The sequence below is a fragment of the Rhipicephalus microplus genome, chromosome 7 (assembly GCF_043290135.1).
Source record: "Rhipicephalus microplus isolate Deutch F79 chromosome 7, USDA_Rmic, whole genome shotgun sequence".
Classification (NCBI taxonomy): Eukaryota; Metazoa; Arthropoda; class Arachnida; order Ixodida; family Ixodidae; genus Rhipicephalus; species Rhipicephalus microplus.
The window spans coordinates 31,784,374-31,804,586 of NC_134706.1; the positions used below are offsets into that span (position 1 = coordinate 31,784,374).

Consider the following 20,213-nt stretch of genomic DNA (forward strand, 5'->3'; position numbering starts at 1 on the left):
GCCATTACGACCCTACTGCGCCGACCGAAGTACACACGGATGCAAGTGGCGTCGGCCTTGGTGCAGTACTCGCGCAACGCAAACCAGGTTTTACGGAGTATGTGGTCGCCTATGCCAGCCGCGCCCTTACTAAAGCAGAAGCCAACTATACTGTTACGGAAAAAGAGGGCCTCGCGATTGTGTGGGCGTTGAACAAGTTTCGCCCCTATTCGTACGGCCAAACTTTTGATGTGATAACTGACCATCACGCACTCTGTTGGTTGGCTTCACTGAAAGATCCTTCTGGTCACGTTGGGCACTACGCCTCCAGGAATTTGACATACGCGTCGTCTTCCGATCGGGGCGAAAGCACTCTCACGCAGATACGCTTTCACGATCACCCGTGAAATCTGATGGTATGGAAATATCAGCCCTTGGCTTGACCTTCCCCTCTCTGCCGTAAGCATCACAGACATGCCATCTGAACAGCGGAAGGACCCTTGGATTGTCTCGTTCTTGAATATGCTCTCTAATACATCAACTTCCTGTTACCCGTGTGCTCTTCGCCGCCAAGCAACGCATTTCGCCATACGGGATGGCCTGCTATACCGTCGCAACTATCAAGTGGCGGGTCGTAAATTGCTGCTAGTCATACCCAGGCATATATGGCCTGATATCTGCGAATATTTTCATGCTGAACCGCAACACACACACACCGTTGCGCTAAAGACGTATGAGCGGATCCGCCACTGTTACTACTGGCGGGGTATGTACACGTTTGTACGCAAACACATTCGGTCATGTTCCCTGTGTCAGCAGCGCAAGACATTTCCTCATTCACCCGGCCAACTGCAGCCTTTACCATGCCCTGCACGCCCATTTGACCATGTTGGGATTTACCTATACGACCCGCTACCGTGCTCTGTTGGTGGTAATCGATGAGTGATTGTGGCTGCCGACCATCTGACAAGGTACGCCGAAACGGCAGCGCTTCCTTCGGCTGGCGCTCGTGACGTTGCAACCTTCATCTTGCACTGGTTCGTTCTTCGTCATGGTGCACCACGGGAGCTCCTGAGTGACAGAGGTCACGTATTTTTGTCCGAACTTCTGCAGCAGCTCCTGCATTCATGCCGTACGGTACACCGCACATGAACAGCCTACCACCCTCAGACGAACGGCCTTAAGCCTAGTTCACACTGAAACATCCGCTTTCTACAGCGACCGAAATTCCCCTGCCGTCGAAACGCAGCGTCGTTCGTACTGGACGCGCCCCGCGCCGCCGAATATGCCATCTACTACGGGGCGAACGCGGGATGGACGCGCTGTCACCCGGTTGTTGTCGCGGCTCGCAAACGCCACTACGCTATCCGGTGGTGTATACTTCGACGATTCTCGTACGCAAGAAGCAAGAAAAGACAGTACTGCTTACTTTACTGGCAAGTGGCTGTCTTGTAATGCACGAAGAGCAGAAAAACCACCGACGCCAGTGGCGTTGGTGGGTTCGTTTTGCTCTGCAAGACCGCAACAAGCTCGGTCACGCCAACAGCAAGCTCGGTCACCTGTTCCACGAAATACGGACGCGAAGTAGGCACAGAGTAGGTTAAACTCCCGTTGGGTTTCAACATTCACTTACGTGCACTGCAGCAAAACAAGTGAGTAGGGCTTGGCCGCCATTTTTCAAAATTCGTTGACTAGCGCTCCTATTGGTCCGCAGTGACTGATTCGGCGGCAGACGCCGCAAAAGTCGGTCCGAGAGCGATCGGCGCGGAGAGGGCCCTTTCGGCGGATCTCGCCGCCGCCGAATCGGATTCGGAGCACTTTCGGCGGCCGGAATGCTCAGTGTGAACGCGGCCTAACGGAAGGTTTCAATAGAACCCTGGGAGACATGCTCGCTATGTATATTGATTCCAACCACTCCAATTGGGACGTCGTTCGGCCTTCCGTGACGTACGCCTACAATACGGTGATTCAATCAACAACGGGCTTTTCTCTATTTTTTCTTTTATATGGTCGAGACCCATGCAGCACCCTTGACGCAATTCCGCCATACAATCCTGATGCCTCCGAGTTCAGTCCAGTTTCGGAAATGGACGAACATGCCAAAGAGTGTCGTCAGCTTGCACGGTCCTTCACAGCCGATAATCAAGCCCTCCAAATAAATCGCCACGACCGTGATCTTGTTCAGGACATATTCCCCGTCGGTTCTCTCGTGTGGCTACGACTGCCTTTTCACTCTGCTGGACTCACTCCCAAGTTTGCACCGAAGCATATACTGACCCTTACCGCGTCATACAGCGCCCTTCTTCTGTCACCTATGTGATTGAACCGCTCAAGCCGTCCACGGACAAGCACCGCCTTGGTAGTGAGATGGTCCACGTCAGTCGCCTCAAGTACTGCTACGACCCTCCTGTTCTCTCTTCACCTTGAGTCACGAGGATGGCTCGTCTTCATCACCACGGTACTGTAGGGGGGAATTCGCAAGGCAATGACCAGTGGGACCATTTCTGAGTGTGAAGCGTGTGCACGAGCTGTAGACGATGGACTGCTGGAGCATTTGTGTCCGTACCGGCTGCCTGCCTACTTACTACCTGACGTCGCTATTAAACTCCCTTGCATTTGCAACATTTACAACAGGTGGGCGCACTCTCTTACGGGCGCGCAGACCGAAAGATGGTGCGCGTGTGCCGCTCTTGCACCGTGTACACACTCAATTCCTCTTCTGAATCACTACGTACATAAAGCTGGACTATAACAGCATCTCCGTTGTGTCTCTTTTGCAAGGAATCAGAATCAATAGATCATTTCTTTTTATCCTGTCAACGATATGCTTATAAAAGGAAAAGATAACTGGTCTAACCAATTGAGAAGCTAGGTTTAAAAATAAACGTGGAACTAATTTTATACTTCGGAGGGATTACATTAGGTTATAGCCACAGGGAGGTTCTCTCTGCTGTGTGTGAGTACATAATGGCAACAAAAAGATTACCATGTTAGTCTATTGTTATTATTTACGGCTACGAGGCTACCTGAATGCCTGACTTAGCACATTGATGATCCTGCCGCCCGGTTCTTGGCCGATCCCCCTTTGTGGGCGAGTGCCAGCAAAGCTGAAGGTTCATCATCATCATCATCATCACTCAATACACATGCCGCAGTATGCTGGGTGAAAGGGCACCGCGAGATACAAGGAAATGTTTTGGCGGACCACTTAGCTGCAACTGGCAACGAAACCAGCCAGTACATCAATAGCGACTCCTGCCCTTCTCTCAGCGAAACCTTTTCAAAAACAAAAGCCCCGGGCCTATTGGCGGAGCACGTGGGACAGACACGCACATAATAATATGCAGGTTATCAAGGAGCTACTTGGTCATTGGACGCCATTATAAAAATCACGATGCACAGAAGTAACACTTACAAGACTGATGACAGGACACACATTCACTACACGTTCATGCCTGTTGTCCGGTGGCGATCAGCCATTGGGTGAGAGACGTCGCGAAGCACTAACAGTGCCGCACATTTTAATTCAGTGCAAAAAGCTAGATACGCCAAGAAAACAACACTTTTCATTATTATACCGACGACAGTTTCCACTTCACCCTGCAATGTTTGTCGGTAAGGAACCACTTCTTAAACATAAATCACCGTAAGAATTTTTAAGAGACGTAGGTCATATACCATGTCATATACCAAGGCCTTCCGTAGCACGACCTCCTAAGTGAGGTCGCTGCTGTGGTGGCTACATCTCCTCCATGGTTTTAACACGACATTTCCCCATGCACTACCCGTTTTTCACGCCCCTGTCATCATTTTACTACTTCTATGTTTTTTTTTTACCCACGTTAACGCGAGGAATTTTAAGGCCCTTATACAGCCACATATCATGGCTATTTTTTTTAATCTGTTGTCCTATGACCTGGCGCTGTTTGGCCATGAAATGGCGCTTGCACCATAGAACTCCCCACATTATCGTCATCATAGTGTCCGCGATGAAGACACATCTCCCAAACGCTGGAAACTTCAGCTTCACTGCAAATCACCAAAAGCATCTACACACCACAAATGCGCCGCTAAGTTCACAAAACAGCGTGCGACATGCATTCCGCTCAGAGTGCGTATATAAATATTTACTCGTACTATGAGTCATCAATAAATGTGTCCTCCAGGTGTACTGCTAACGTAAACAATAGCAGAGCACCGTCACCTTTCCTTGACGTTACGAAGCTCGAGGAGAATTCCGGGACAAATATCGATTCAATGCTGCTAGTGCGATCGCTTAATGCGCGGTCGCACTGCTGTTTGGTTTGTTGATTCAACCACATTTTTTTTTGTCCTGCGACGAGACGGCGTCCGTGTACCAGTCCCGTTTTATGCGTGAGTACTAAGCGATTCTTTGCACTGTCAGCTGTAACACCTTTAAACATTCGTGATACTTCGCAAATCAGATACGAAGTAATGGAGAAAGTACGCCGTTACAAAAAATGTTTACGATGGACAAATATTTATGAGAAAATAGTAAGAGAAACTGTTGGTACCTTTCTTAGACCATTACTTAGTTTACGCAGCACTTTTCTTATTACTTGCTTATAGAAAGTAAAAGTCGCAGTGGTTACTGCTACTTGCGTACTGTCACTGAGTTTTCGTCATGCACCTGTATACTGGCATATAAATTGTCATCATTATCTAGTGCATTAGCCAGCTTATACTAAACAAAAGACTCAATGTGAACCATACATGAGAAATATCTACTGGATGAAGCGGAAAAGCACAATTTATTTTACATAAAATAAAGACACCGCAACGTGCCAGCATTTTTGCTACTCGGAAAACGGAAGAGTGAAAAACAGCAAAACATAAGGCAAGTGACGTCGGCGTTTCAAAACACAATCACAATAGCAGCAAACTAACAAAAACAGCGCTAAATGTCATGCCTTTTTGGCCATAGTATGATGTTTCAAGAGCCGGTGACGTATTTCGTTCCCAAGTTCCATAAAGAAATGGGGAGGGGGGGGGGGGGCGGTATGAAATGTTAGTTTATATCGTTCGTCATTTAGTGCGCTTCTTTCGCAAATGCTCATGTGCAAAACTGAGCAGTTCGATGTGTAAAGTCCTATGCACTTGCGAACTCTGACCATCGGAACGCCTTCCCTGTTTTGCAGGTTTGTCCTCTTCACACAAAACACCTCAAGTTAATTTTTGATTTCTTAGGAACGAAAGTGCGAAAAAAGGATATTTATTATGCATTTAGAAAAAAAGCAGGTAATGTGTGCTCTGTGATTCAAGTTTTCAAAATTACCACACTAAAAGGTAAAATTGCAACTCATGATTACGAATTGCAACTCATGATTACAGAGTTAGACAAGGAGAGCAGAAAGGTGGGTCTTAAAATTCATCTGCAGAAAACGAAAGTAATGTACAACAACCTCGGCAAGGAGCAGCGCTTCGAGATAGGTGATAGTGCACTTGAAGTTGTAAAAGACTATGTCTACTTAGGGCAGGTAATAACCGCAGAGCTGAACCACGAGATTGAAGTAACTAGAAGAATAAGAGTGGGGTGGAGCACATTCGGCAAGCACTCTCAAATCGTGACAGGTAGATTGCCACTATCCCTCAAGAGGAAGGTATATAACAGCTGTATCTTGCCGGTACTTAGCTACGGAGCAGAAACCTGGAGACTTACAAAGAGGGTTCAGCTTAAATTGAGGACGACGCAGCGAGCAATGGAAAGAAAAATGGTAGGTGTAACCTTAAGAGACAAGAAGAGAGCAGAGTGGATTAGGGAACAAACGGTGGTTAAGGATATCATAGTTGAAATCAAGAAGAAGAAATGGACATAGGCCGGGCATGTAGTGCGTAGACAGGATAACGGCTGGTCATTAATGGTAACTAACTGAATTCCCAGAGAAAGAAAGCGGGTTAGAGAAGGTTAGGTGGGCAGATGAGATTAATAAGTTTGGGGGTATAAATTGGCAGCAGCAAGCACAGGACCGGGTTAACTGGCGGAACATGGTAGAGGCCTTTGTCTTGCAGTGGACGTAGTCAGGCTGTTAATGATGATAATGATGATGATGATGATGATTATGATGAAGGTAAAAAAAACAGGTGATGGCCTGTAAAAACAATGATAACGCTCGTTAAACAGCAATAAATTTTTTGACGAGTTCGAAACATTCATTTACGCTCAACATGTTATTTCAGAACGTGCCAATATTGTATTAAGGTGGTGAGGAACAGGTTTTCTGTACACATTGGCATTCCTTGATGCAGTGTCATTACTCGAACTGAAATGAAGCTTTCTCGATGTCATCATTTCTCATTTCATTTATTGGTATCGGCCATAACGAGTGAGTATCGCACATTCTCTCTCTCGTAGCATTACACTTTTATTCTTTGCAGTCCCATAGCTGCGAAAGGTTTGTTGCAGAGTGTTGATTTTGTGTTGAATGTGTTTGTATAGATGATATGAATCTTTTAAGGCAGGGCAGGTTTATGTGCATTTCTTATACTATCAGTGCTTGTGTCCGTAAAAACATTAACGGATTATCTTATATTTTGTATATTTTAACGTGATAGCGTTCAAGAGCTCGTTTCGCGGAAATTCCGGCGTCGGTGTTGGTGGTTGTGAGCGAAAAATAATCGTCTTTGCGCGAAAAAAAAAATTGAGAAAGATAAAAATTATAAAAAAATTATGACTTTCAGTGGGGATCGAACCCAGGGCGTTTCCGTGGCAAGCTAGTGGTCTACCACACAGCCACGCTTCTGCCTTTTGATAGCGTGAAAATAACTTCCTTTCCTAGGAAATGCAGTGAAAGTAACTCATGATTTACAAAACACACGCTTTATGTATACGTACTTCACAATACAACATGGAATATTGCCGTACTAATATGTGGTGCAAGCTTACATTGTCATCGGTCGTCATAATTTGGAATTATCATAATGACTTTATAATTTGAAGCCAGTAACCCACTGCAATAGGCAAACACTCTACTGCACACTTAAATCCACGTAGTGGGTGCATAGCAGGTTCGAAAAGATTTCAAACACTCAGATTTTGAAGTACGCACTGGACTAGATACTAGACTGTAGGGTACTATGCCAAATGGCTACTGTACGTACGCACCACCTCTTCTTGTCCCCATCATCATCCTTCATTCCTTCATTCCTCTTTCCCTCCCCCTTCCCTTATCCCCTGTGTAGAGTAGCAGGCTAGAGCGAACTAGCTCAGGCCGACCTGTGTGCCTTCTAATAAATTCCCACGCACTCGCACTACGCACTTGGAACAGAATGTCCTTATGGTGTTTAACTGTTAAAGACAAAGCTCAACTTTTTTTTTCGGTCATACTTTATAGCTGCAGCTGATCGAGTAACAGCAAAGATAAAGAGCCTCAATAAATATATTTAGTGTATGTGATGTTTATATTGAATGTATGATGGTGCGCGGAACCTTCAAGTAGAAGAAGATACCATAAAGAATGATTATGCGAAACCTGCATCAATTTATCAGCGCACATTTTTTCCTTCTACTTGTCTCTCTGTCTCACACACCTTGTACCACATAACTAAGTTACAGTGATGAATGTGAAAAGCCATGTAATGGTAAAGTGGATGTCGTCGCCAATCGTAATCAGGGTAGTGATCACGGCAAACAATAAATTTTAAAGCAAAATTTTGCTCGTGCAATGCGTATGCTTTTTCAAAATTTTTCGGGTGCTTGTGAAATTCGTTTCATAGTAACGCAACTAAGAAACACTGTAATAGATATTGTCTTCTGAACTAAACAACATGAAATAAAATTGCGCTTTGTGGAAGCAATGGCTTCGAACTCGAAAAAGAGTGTTGGGAGAAGATACTTGGTTGTGATTTACGATTTTGCAACATTTATGCAGGTTGGTATGGGTTTCGGTTAAAATTATAATCCTTATTATTCCTCAAGGTGCATGGTACTAATCTGGGCGAAAATAAAATGGCCTCTACATAATACGAGACAACATGCACAATGACTGCGCATACAGGCAAAGGACAACCACTTGAGAAACGACATACTATAACGGAGGTCGTGTTATGAATTAATTTATTAATTACCTACCAGCCCAGCTAAATGTAATAATAGGCTTCTCTTCTGGCTCAGTATATACGTTTACAGAGGCAACACTGCCGATCGTGGAATGGCAAAAGCTGTGCTATGGCATAACATTTCCTTTGCGTGAAAGATGTAGACGACACAGCATCGCCTCGCTTTCTTGTGAGCACTATAAATAAATATTTTGCAACTTTTCACGCGTCGGAACAGTTATACGGCTGTGAGGTATACTTTAAGGGGTCGACACTGCATTAACTTTCGCCATATGCGGTTAGCGTACCTTACCTCAACCGATTTTCTCAGGTGCACTTATATTTTGCCCTCATATTTTGTACATGAAGGCATGACTGAAAGCTCACAATATTGACATTCCCAGTTATCGTGAATGCCATGGCTTCGGGGGCCACGTCTTCCGAGTTGCCGCGAATGCCACGAGATTCACGTGGTTTTACTAAAGGAAGCTTTCGTGCTGAACACAGTTGCTTCTTGTAAAAAAATTTTTTTTCAAGCCATTTCATTATGCCAAATTGTCATGGTAATACAGAACAGAACAGAACAGATCTCGTACCTATGTAGCATTAACAAATGCGTATGGCAGGCCCTATTTCTATCGGTATTTTTAGAAGACACACCTAATAATATAATTAGAATAATAAATACATGTACTGTTCCAAGGTGTTTTGTTTTGCAACTTATAATTCAAATCTTTTGCTCCTGTCTACCTTATGGTCCACCCGGTGACGTAATGAAAGCCACGTCAACCAGCACTATCATCATGGTAAGGATTCTTACAAGTATTTAGAGACAAATAGTGCATTGCAGGTTCCCCGATCATGAGTTCGGGTGTCGCATTCCCCACAGCTTTCAGTGAACATGACATCTCTCTGACCCAACGGGGTTCATAACTTAGTTTTCTTAACTTAGTATTCTGCCACAGAGCCATGCCAGCGCTCGAAACAAATTTGCCGAAAAAAAAAGCAGATTCCACTTACCTTGAGAATCGATGTCACGCGAAGCATGCGAAAGGAAGGTAACTGCGGCGTAATTCTCTCGTTGAGCTAGATGTCACTAAATGTACTTAAAGATACATATATATGCTATACGCACAGACATGTAGCCCCACGATACTTCAGATCTGCCGGTTTTAAGGGCGAAGCTCCTTAAAGCGGCACCCGCTCGTCCGTCGTCGGAGTCGTAGTGCGTAACCAGTCATACGCTTTGACCTGTAAGGTGGTGCCGGTGGGAGATTTGTCCTGTGCGTCGTTGAACAATAAAAAATTCGCAGCGTGCGCGTTAACTAAAAGCCGAATTCTCTTGTCTCTCATTCCCCATTAGCAGCCATTGGCATGTACATTGAGCACTATCTGACAAAAAAAGGGTTGCTATGTTATACTCGCTGGGCGTAACCTCCTTGGTTTTCGAAAGGTTTAGCGAGCGTTGGGCCACAGTGCCATGAATACAGTGAACTAGTATATACCATGAACTAGAGGGGGTTAAAGGTGGGAGGTAGACTAGAAGCGCAAGCCGTAAGAAAGTGTGCGTGTGCCACCTCTCATTCAGTCCTTGGAATGTCCGCTGGATGGCGGTGCTTCTATATGCGGAATATAATGCCACGTTCCATTTCCCAAGTTTTTGTTATCGTCCCAAAACACCACACAATTCTCAGCGCAAACAGCGCCTGCAGTTTTCGAGAAGGTTCCGGACTGTAGTTGATCATTTCGATAAGATCACGCCCACTGTGCGAACGGTACAGATTGTTCTGGAACCTACGCCACCGCCAGCGATAACGCTAGAACATTCGACGGCAAGAGTATAAATGCCGACGCGCTTCGCCGCTTGTCAGTTGTTCATCGAAGGCCGACGCTCCGTTCGCCGCTATCACAAGAGCGGTGTCTAAACGAGCACTGTATGAATAAATGATGTAAAGAGTTTTTTTGAGTTTGAAGTTAATAAACTTCTCTTGTATCAGTCTGAGACTGCTATCTGTGCGAGACTGCTGCTGTAATTGGACTTTCCGTTTACCGGGCACAGGTTCGCACAAATAAACAGTTAAATCCCAGCACAAAGTCTCCTGTCTTCGGCCACGTCACGACCCCGTGACATCAGGTGGAGGTGCTGGGTACACGGCTTGACGGGGGCGTCCGGTACATGAACGAAGCATAAATACATACTGACGCAAGCAGCGTAGGTCTTGGCGCCGTTCTTGTACAGAGGGCTGACGGACTTGAAAGGGTTATTAGTTACGCCAGCAGATCGCTATCCAAAGCAGAAGCAAATTATTCCACAACAGAAAAGGAGTGCCGCGCTATCATCTGGGCTACGTCGAAATTTCGCCCCTACCTCTACGGCAGGCCCTTCAAAGTTGTGAGCGACCACCACGCCTTGTGTTGGCTAGCCACCTTGAAGGACCCTTCAGGTCGCCTCGCACGATGGAGCCTGAGACTTCAAGAGTATGACATTACTGTCATTTACAAGTCCGGCAAAAAACACTCCGACGCCGACTGTCTCTCTCGTGCGCCTGTCGACCAACCGCTACCCGACGACCCGGATGACGACTACTTCTTGGGAACGATAACTACCGACGACTTCGCTGAACGACAGCGGGCCGACCCGGAACTTAAGGCCCCAATAGAATACCTCGAAGGCAGGACCGCCGAAGTCCCGAAGGTATTCAAGCGCGCACTTGCGTCGTTCTTTCTACGAAACGGTCTTCTACAAAGGAAAAACTTTTCACCGCTTCGAGGTAAGTACCTCCTTGTGGTGCCTTCAGCTCTGTGACCAGAACTCCTGCAGGCCCTGCACGACGACCGACGGCAGGGCACCTCGGTGTTTCTCGCACGCTCGCGAGGATACAAGAAAGGTACTACTGGCCACGTCTTACCACCGACGTCACTCGTTATGTGAGGACATGCCGGGACTGTCAGCGACGCAAGACACCGCCGACAAGACCAGCGGGACTTCTGCAGCCGATTGATCCGCCTTGCCGACCTTTCCAGCAGATCGGTATGGACCTACTGGGGCCGTTCCCGACGTCGGCTTTTGGAAACAAGTGGATCGTGGTAGCTACCGACTACCTCACCCGCTACGCCGAGACAAAAGCCCTGCCAAAAGGCAGTGCATCCGAGGTAGCTAAGTTCTTCGTCGAAAATATCGTCCTACGTCACGGTGCCCCGGAGGTCTTTATCACCGACAGAGGAACGGCATTCACTGCCGACTTAACTCAAGCGATCTTGGCATACAGCCAAACAAACCACCGCCAGACGACAGCGTACCACCCACAGACCAACGGCCTCACCGAGCGGCTTAACAAGACGATCGCCGACATGCTGTCAATGTACGTCGATGTCTAACACAAGACGTGGGACGCCATTCTTTCGTATGTGACCTTCGCATACAACACGGCGGTGCAGGAGACGACGCAGATATCTCCATACAAATTGGTCTACGGAAGGAGCTCTGCAACGACGCTCGATGCTATGTTACCCAACGTCACCGACGAAGAAAACCTCAATGTGAGCGAGTACCTTCAACGCGCCGAAGAAGCCCGACAACTTGCGCGTCTCCGTATCAAGAATCAACAGACGACCGACAGCCACCGTTACAACCTTCGACGACGCTTCGTGGAATACCAGCCCGGCGAACGTGTTTGGGTGTGGACGCCGATACGCCGACGTGGACTAAGTGAAAAGCTTCTGCGACGGTACTTCGGACCCTACAGGGTGGTTCGACGTCTCGGCCCACTTGATTACGAGGTTGTCCCCGACGGCATCACGAACTCTCAACGACACCGATCGCGACCTGAAGTCGTCCATGTCGCGCGCCTCAAGCCGTTTCATGCGCGTTAACAAACTGAAACAGTGTTTTTTTTTGTATTATTAATCTATCGTAATTTATTCATTGTACTTTCTTGCATTATTATTGTACCTTCATCTTTAGTTAAAGCATCTTTAGTTTTTCAGAGGGGGGCAATGCCACGTTCCATTTCCCAAGTTTTTGTTATCGTTCCAAAACACCACACAATTCTCAGCGCAAACAGCGCCTGCAGTTTTCGAGAAGGTTCCGGACTGTAGTAGATCATTTCGATAAGATCACGCCCACTGCGCGAACGGTACAGATTGTTCTGGAACCTACGCCACCGCCAGCGATAACGCTAGAACATTCGACGGCAAGAGTATAAATGCCGACGCGCTTCGCCGCTTGTCAGTTGTTCATCTAAGGCCGACGCTTCGTTCGCCGCTATCAGTCCGAGACTGCTATCTGTGCGAGACTGCTGCTGTAATTGGGCTTTCCGTTTACCGGGCACAGGTTCGCCCAAATAAACAGTTAAATCCCAGCACAAAGTCTCCTGTCTTCGGCCACGTCACGACCCCGTGACAATATGATGGAAAGATGCCAGATGGTGGTAGTTGGAGTGTTGACTTAAATTGACGAATGGACACACAGACAGATGCATGGACGGACGCACGGATGGCTGCATGGACGAATGGACGCATGGACGAACGCAGCGACGGATGCATGTGCGAACGCAGGGACGGGCGTATGGATGGACGTGCGGATGCAGGAACAAACACACGCATGGACTGGTGGATGAACGCGTGGACGGTCACATAGACGGACGCACGGACGGACGGAAGCAAGAACGAATGGACGGACGGATGCTTCGCCCCACTCTCCATCATTCACCCTATGGATATGCTGCCATTTTTTTTATCTTTAAGCAGAGTTGTTTCGAGCACTGGCATGGCCCCATGGCCGAATGCTGGGAAGAAGACTCAGTTTTGATCGCCGATGGGTACTGTATATCCTGTTCTTACTTCATTTTTTTTGTAATTTCGCGCGATAGTGGTTATCAATACCTCGGGCAGTGGAGAACTACGGCACCAGAAACGGGTCTTGTAATTTCATAACAGCTTTCGCTGTGAAACAGCGTCCACGAAAACTGTGCAGCTTGGCCCACATAAAAAGATAGCCGGGACACAATAATGTATCAAACTTGGGGCACTGGGATGCGCCCCAAACAGTTGGATTTTCCAAAAATTAACACCATATCCATGGAGTGAATGATGAGTGCAATGAGCCATCCGTCCGTCCGCGCGTCCGTCCGCGCGTCCGTCCGTCTGTCTGTCCGTCTGTTTGTCTGTCGGTACGTCCACCCGTCCGTCCACCCACCTCACTCCGAACGCACTAAAAAACGTGCATCATACAACTAGGCAGGCGGTCACGTACCACGAGAGAAATACAAGGAATGACAGATCCACGGCTTTAGGAGCTTATCCCCTAAAAATTTGATTGGTGGACTGGACGCCATATTAGACAGTTATTGTTTAGCGTTAGCGTGATAGCGTAGGCTAAAGAAATGGTGTTACCATGCAACAAACGTTCGTTGGGGGCAGCGTCTTATAGTTTAGCGGGATGGTGTTTACGTGATTTACGTGCCCCCGCTGAAATGGTGGCGCCACCTGTTAGACAGTTAACAAATTAAAGAACAGTAAATATGAAAAGAAAACGAGAAGGTTTGCCTATGCCACCCCGCGAAGCATAGTGAGAAGTTTATTTTAGTAATAATAAAAAAAATATTAACCACGCACCAAACACGAAAACATTTATGTTGCCGATTTGTTTACATCGATCTTGTAGTTAGGCCTAGACGTGTTAGAAATGGGAAGCTATCTCAAAAACTACGCCAACTTATCCGTAATACTCGGTCATCGAAGCTAACTGAAGGCAAGCGAAGCTCCTTTGAACAGTCGTTTGCTGTGAACAAGGTGAGTCTTTCAACAACTACGCCAAAATCACTTCAAAGCGGGCGTCCGAGAGTGCCGCCATGTTTACGTACACTACGTACACCTACGATACCACAGTAACGTGAAATCTGAAAAATACCGTGCGTACGGGAAGCGGTACGGGTGACGTACGTATCTGTGCATGCGCACTTCGATTCCGGTATCACGGTACACCCGGTATCCCGGTAAGCCCGGTATACTATAACTCTATTCATTTAATTTATTTCACCTTGAGGCCCTGAATACACTCTACGCTTGTCCGACAGAATAGTGGGGAATATTGTGCCTATCAGAGCAACTAGCGTTACCTGTCGGCACGGAGAATTGTATATATATATATATATTACAGATTTTACTGTAAAGCTCCTTACGTATTAACGCTTTGACTTGTGACATACATATTACTTCATACATACCAACATCAGCCTTCAAACTATACGGATATGAAATCTTTTTCCAGCCAGGAGTCAGTAAACAAACTCTCTACCTTGTCGGATACTCAGAAAAACTACACATTAGGAATGTGGAGTGCGTGAAAACAAGATACCAACACCAAAAAGGCGAATGGGTGCTAAGAAGTCTAATCTACGTGTTTGCCGTTGTGAGTATGCCCTCAATTATTGAAAAAAACGTTATTACTTTCTAGAACTTAGCTGGATTGTTCCAACGTAGTTCAACAAGGCCGTTCGAAAATATTTGTCCTTGGCCTGGTCTAATTCTGTCATGACAGTGATGACCCTTAGCATTATGATACAGCCGTTTCTTGTTTCTCCTCATGCACTTCTGGTTTTTTTTTTATTAACCAAGGATTACATTTTACCGCTCGTTTACGTAAAGAGTGGAACGTTTATATGCGGACTCCATCGCAACATGAAAGATCAGTATAACTACAAAACATTTTAGAAGCATTCGCGAGGGCTACCGTTTCGTAGCTTCCGTCTTTGAGCGCCATATTGTTTGTTCCCATGAGCAATGATGCTGAAAGTAACGGGCACTATGGTACGCGAGCTTCTCTTACGTAACATTTTTCAGTTCGTTTCACTGGGGAGCCACGCTACATCCCAAGGTAAGTGCATTGTGGTCAGGTGACCCTACGAAAATTGAGGCGAGGGTAGGCGTCCGTTTTAATGTATTTGGAATTTTCTAGGCTATATAACTCTAAATTGCGTTTCCTTATAGCTGCCGTTTTTGCTGCAATGAACACTTGAACTTTCAGTATACGCTACCCGATAGTGAAACATCTAAAACAATGATGCCTCAATGTGTTGGAGGGCCCCCTCTAAGTAAGTAGTGTAATAATCTTGTGGGTTGAAGTGCTCTTTGGGCTTATTTCTCCTGCAGGCCGTACACGCGCGTCTTGCAATGGCGACCCTATGGCGTTATTGCATCATTTCAGATGCCTGGATAGTATTGGACACCAGCCTTTAGTGCGTCTACGAGCATTTTCATTATGATTGTCACGCTTAAAAGATATTCAAAAGCGTCCTGTAACATAACATAAGGATGTTTATTATTGCGAAATTGAGTCTTTCTTGCATCGGATGTCATTAATGCTTCACGTCAGTTTGCTTCAAAATAAGCCCAACGTACCGGGTGTTATACGGCACGTTACTAATCATGGTAATAGAAAAATTGAAATAAAATAAAATTGCTGCATGCTAATACATGACTAATCGTTTGTTTCACAGGCAGATAGACCTTGGGTTTTGCAGTAAGTACATTATCATTTTCTAAGACTATTTTCTAACACATTCACGGCAATTTCTTACCACCATAAAAACTTCAAACGTTTCTCTGTACAAGTCGCAAAACATACATCAGCATGATCTAGCCTTGAAGCTTTCATGCTCCAATGTTTAATGAAACAGCTAAACATAGCTTTTCATGTCACATCACATGACTGACAACAGACATGAGAATACCATTCTCTTTTTATCAGTGACCTCACAAAGGAAGTACCTCTCTTCAGCATATCTTGGAAGCTATATGTATAGAATAATGACCTATTTACAATGAACCTCTAAATGGTAATATCCATGGTCACAGACAATCGTACAGGAACCCCAAGCTTCACTAGTAGGTGTGTGGTAGCACTGAGACACGGCGGGTAAATCCACATATAAAGCTGCACCAAGCACTATTAACCACTGTGGTGACCCACCCTCATCTCCTGCATCCAGCAGTCCGCGATCACAGCATCATCTATCGTCCGTTTGTTGCTATAGCGTTGGAACCTCTAAGCCGACTCTGCAATGATAACGCTGTTGATAAGGAGATGCAAGTATTCGCACTTTTCCTTGAAATCTGAAGAAGTTTATTAAACTTTCAGCACCACTATGAAATTCTGAAGTTCTACACAGCGTTATATGCAACAATGGCGCTCCTATAGCTTCTAGAAATATTCTCAGGATAGTCAGTCTATAGATTTCACAAGTGCAATAATCTGCAACTATGAACTCGGAAATAAAAAAAAAAGTCCGAAAATGCCCCCTTTGTGTTTCCGTGTCTTCACCCTGTCTTTGCGAAATTTCTAAATTTTCCTAAACCTTGTAGGTGCGGCTCCTATTCTTCCTGGAATGCTAAGGAAGAGTGGCATAAATATTTTTGATGTGAAAAAGAAGGAGGAGCGCCTTGCTTTACATCACTGGCTACCAGTCTTTTCCCCGGCAAAGTTACGGCAATGGCGATTCTCGAGAATGTCGGGCTCTTTGTCACTGTATCAACGGGAACTGTATGAAAGACGCATTAATTTAGGGCTTGTTTAATTTGTTAGACTCCTTATTATTGAGAACTGACAGACAAGAATGCAAAGGGAAGTTTTGATTGATTGATATGTTGGGTTTAATGTCCCAAAACCACCATATGAATATGAGCGACGCAGTAGTGGAGGGCTCCGGAAATTTTGACTACCTGGGGTTCTTTAACGTGCGCCCAAATCTGAGCACACGGGCCTACAACATTTCCGCCTCCATCAGAAATGCAGCCGCGGTAGCTGGGATTCGATCCCGCGACCTGCGGGTCAGCAGCCGAGTACCTTAGCCACTAGACCACCGCGGCGGGGTAAAGGGAAGTACAGGGAATGTTGTCAATAGTAATCCGAATCTAAATGTGAACATTGAAAAGTAGTTGAAAAGCTATAGCTTGCCGCAAACCTGTGACCTTCGAATAACGCGCCCCACATTCTCCCGCTGAGCTAAGGCGGTGATCACGCCTCCGTCCACATTGTAAGGTATATATGTGCATTTCAACAACACTCTAAAAAAAATTGGCACAATATCTGCATGTTTCACTGCAAATGTCGTCTAAAGACGATAGTCTTGCGTTTGGGGAGAGTGAACAAAACATTTATTTGATGTTCTGCGCGATAAAATCGGTCAATTGTATTCTGGAGGCGCTGTGTTAGAGTGCCTCGATCAGTGCAGCAAAGGGGAACGAGCGCATCGAGGCACGTAAGACATGAGCGCTGTCTGGATGTTATCTAACGAAATCGAAGGAAGGCGTGCGTGCCTGTCTCGGAGGCGATAAGGTGTAGAACGTAAAGTGACGGGTAGGTGCCACCACCGTGCCGTCTTAGCAAAGCGTTGGAAACACTTGCCTTTTTGAGCATAGTGTTGTGTTGTCAGCGTAGTGTTATAAATGCTAGGGTCCTTATAATTACTTATGTACGCCCTTCCTAGTATAAAGACACACATACAGAATATTGAAGTGTTGTTACAGTGCCTCAGATATGCGCAATAATTGCGCACTAATGGGGTTGGCCGTTTGGGGTATCGTTACGACGAACAAACAGACAAATGTACAGATAGACAGACAGACAAACCTTTTTGTGTCGAGGTACCCCAAGAAAGACTATCGTCTTTAAAAAAAAGAGTATTTGGGGAGTATTTCTGCCGCGCAACAATAATCGTCATCTTTGTCGCGTACTTTTCTCGCGTTAACACCACGGTTCTGGTAGTTCGCGTCACGAACGGTGCGCTTATCAGTGTGGCATAACATTCATAACAGAAAAGTGCCCAGGGCCGGGTTTTCAAGAAAGGGAACGCGAGCAAGTCAGATGACGGTTATCGTTGCGCAACAGAACTACTCCCCAAGTACGGCATTATTTCTTAGAGTGAAGGGAAGGGTCAGAGAGAGCCGCTATTCTTCATATAACCACTCGTCCTTTTCTCAAGTCCACATGCCTCTATCCAGGTCCGCAGCTTTCGAAGTAAGCTGGAAAGAATATGCTGCACTACTGCATACCAAGGCTTCAGGTAACCTTCAACTAACATTTTCTTTGCGCACGTCTTTATAATGTTTCGACGCGAAGTCAATATTCCTCAACAGAAACTTGGAAGATGTTTCATTCTTTATTTTTTCGCGATCGCATAATCTGGTCCTGTACGCATTATTTTCAAAAGACCCGCTAGAAAAGGTACGTTTGTGCGCCTTACATTGAGAATTTCAAACCATGTCAGTATATTTACTGCAAGTACAGACGCGAAGTGCTCATGGGGTGATGTTTCTCCCTTTTCTAAATTGACAAAGTCAAGTAATTGACGAAGCCATGCTTTAGTATACGCACTCTTTTGGCAATTCCGTTGTATGCAAGCTTGGTGCTGTGCTACGAATCTGTCAAGGGGTATTACACGCGTTAAGGAGACTCCCCCGACAAAATGACAATCTTACAGGAGTTGTTTTTCTTATGAAGAGATTTCAAGTGATGACGCGCCTTTGTTGTAGAAGACGTGTTTGACACGCACTAGACCTCAGTTGGATTTTTGCCATGTCCAAAATTCCTTTAGAATTTATTACTTTGCGTCTATATAAAACTTTAGCTGGCGCACAACGATGATTTTTCTCTCATCACCAACGATGCTTACGCAAGCAATTCTGAAAAAGAAATTGCACTTTAACGCTATAGCTTTACTACAAGGAAGGAAAGACCGGTGTTGTACTTTGGTTATTTTGTCAGGATGCCTGTTTTTCTTACATGACGCATACTTGCAAAACCTTTAATAAGTATACATAAACATTTCCACCAATACGATACGCCTGATTCTTGACCGATGCCCTTGACTTGATAGCTGCCAATTATCGCACGAGCACCATGATCACCAAAAAATATTCGCCGGCCCGTGGGATCTTCTGTTTCTTTCTTTAGCATTTAAATAAAACAAGCTAAATACATGCCTGATAATGCAACAACAGCCATCTCGGTTTTGCGCGTAGGTTTTCAACAATGCATTGCAAGTATTACTCTTAATTTTGAAACCACTGAAGAGACCTCAAACACACGAGAGAGAGGAAGAAAGAGAAATTTTATTGAGATCTGTTACCGACGTAGAGGAGAGTGTCCCCCGCGCCCACCTGGTTTATTCCCACGTGGGTACCGACAGGCCTAGCCTGCAGGCCCTGTACATCCCATTCCATTCATAATGAGGGGCGAAAAACAGTCAGGGTCAAGTCTTGGCTGAAACGACTGAACAAGAACGGCGCTTCGGCGATGCGGCTGCGCACAAAGACGGCGAAAAATACGCAGTTGCAGTCATGGTCAAATGGGACGATTAAAAGTGGCATTGTGGCTCTGACGCGCGAAGAGCTAGCGAAAGAGGTGGACGAAGGGGGAATAAGAACAGCTGGCCCAAAATACGGGTGTTGTTTCTTTTCTCGCACACGACTACTACTACTACTACTACTACTACTACTACTACTACTACTACTACTACTACTACTACTACTACTACTACTACTACTACTACTACTACTACTACTACTACCACACGCACACACACACACACACACACATACATATATATATATATATATATATATATATATATATATATATATATATATATATATATGACGTATGAAGCTATGATTGGTAGAAGCCGAGAAGGAAGAAGTGACAGTAGAATAAACAAGGGGTATGAGCCAGGCCACGTCGCCCATTCATCATAGCGTCACACAAGTCGGCAGGATGGAGACCTGCCTGCCACTTCATCAGTCACTCATCATCGACGAAGTTCCCCAGAAGACACCCTGACCATACATTGACTACCGAATCATCGCCTAGAAGGACAACGACCAGCACCATGACAGAACCATCGGCTGACCTCGACATCCCCAAGTACACCGGATCAGCGGACGACGGACCCGTACAGGACTGGTTCAACCTGTTCGAGCTCCATGCCACCGCTGCATCATGGTCGGAACGGGAGATGATCATCAACTTCACTGACTACATCTCAGGTAAGGCATTTAAATTTTACCTCACCCACATCTTCGAGAACGATGAGTCTTGAAAAAGATCAAAGAAGAAATGATCACCCGTTTCAAAGAATACGATGAAGACCTGTACATACCTCATCAGCTGAAGTCTCATC

The 20,213-nt window shown here is 45.7% G+C and overlaps 1 protein-coding gene across 3 annotated transcripts in view; it reads left to right on the plus strand.

Moving 5' to 3' along the window:
• Positions 1-4,208: 4,208 nt before the first annotated feature.
• LOC142766888 (japanin-like-RS) overlaps positions 4,209-20,213 on the plus strand; it is a 29,018-nt gene continuing 13,013 nt past the window's right edge. For 2 of the 3 annotated variants that reach the window (XM_075868093.1, XM_075868091.1), the window contains exons 1-6: positions 4,209-4,353; positions 6,178-6,323; positions 8,815-8,840; positions 14,306-14,446; positions 15,534-15,556; positions 18,037-18,098. In XM_075868093.1, coding sequence (XP_075724208.1) covers positions 6,266-6,323; positions 8,815-8,840; positions 14,306-14,446; positions 15,534-15,556; positions 18,037-18,098 — 310 coding nt within the window. In that variant the 5' untranslated portion in view covers positions 4,209-4,353; positions 6,178-6,265. Of the gene's footprint in view, positions 4,354-5,027; positions 5,139-6,177; positions 6,324-8,814; positions 8,841-14,305; positions 14,447-15,533; positions 15,557-18,036; positions 18,099-20,213 lie in introns of those variants that run through there. The other variant, XM_075868092.1, reaches the window with a different exon arrangement.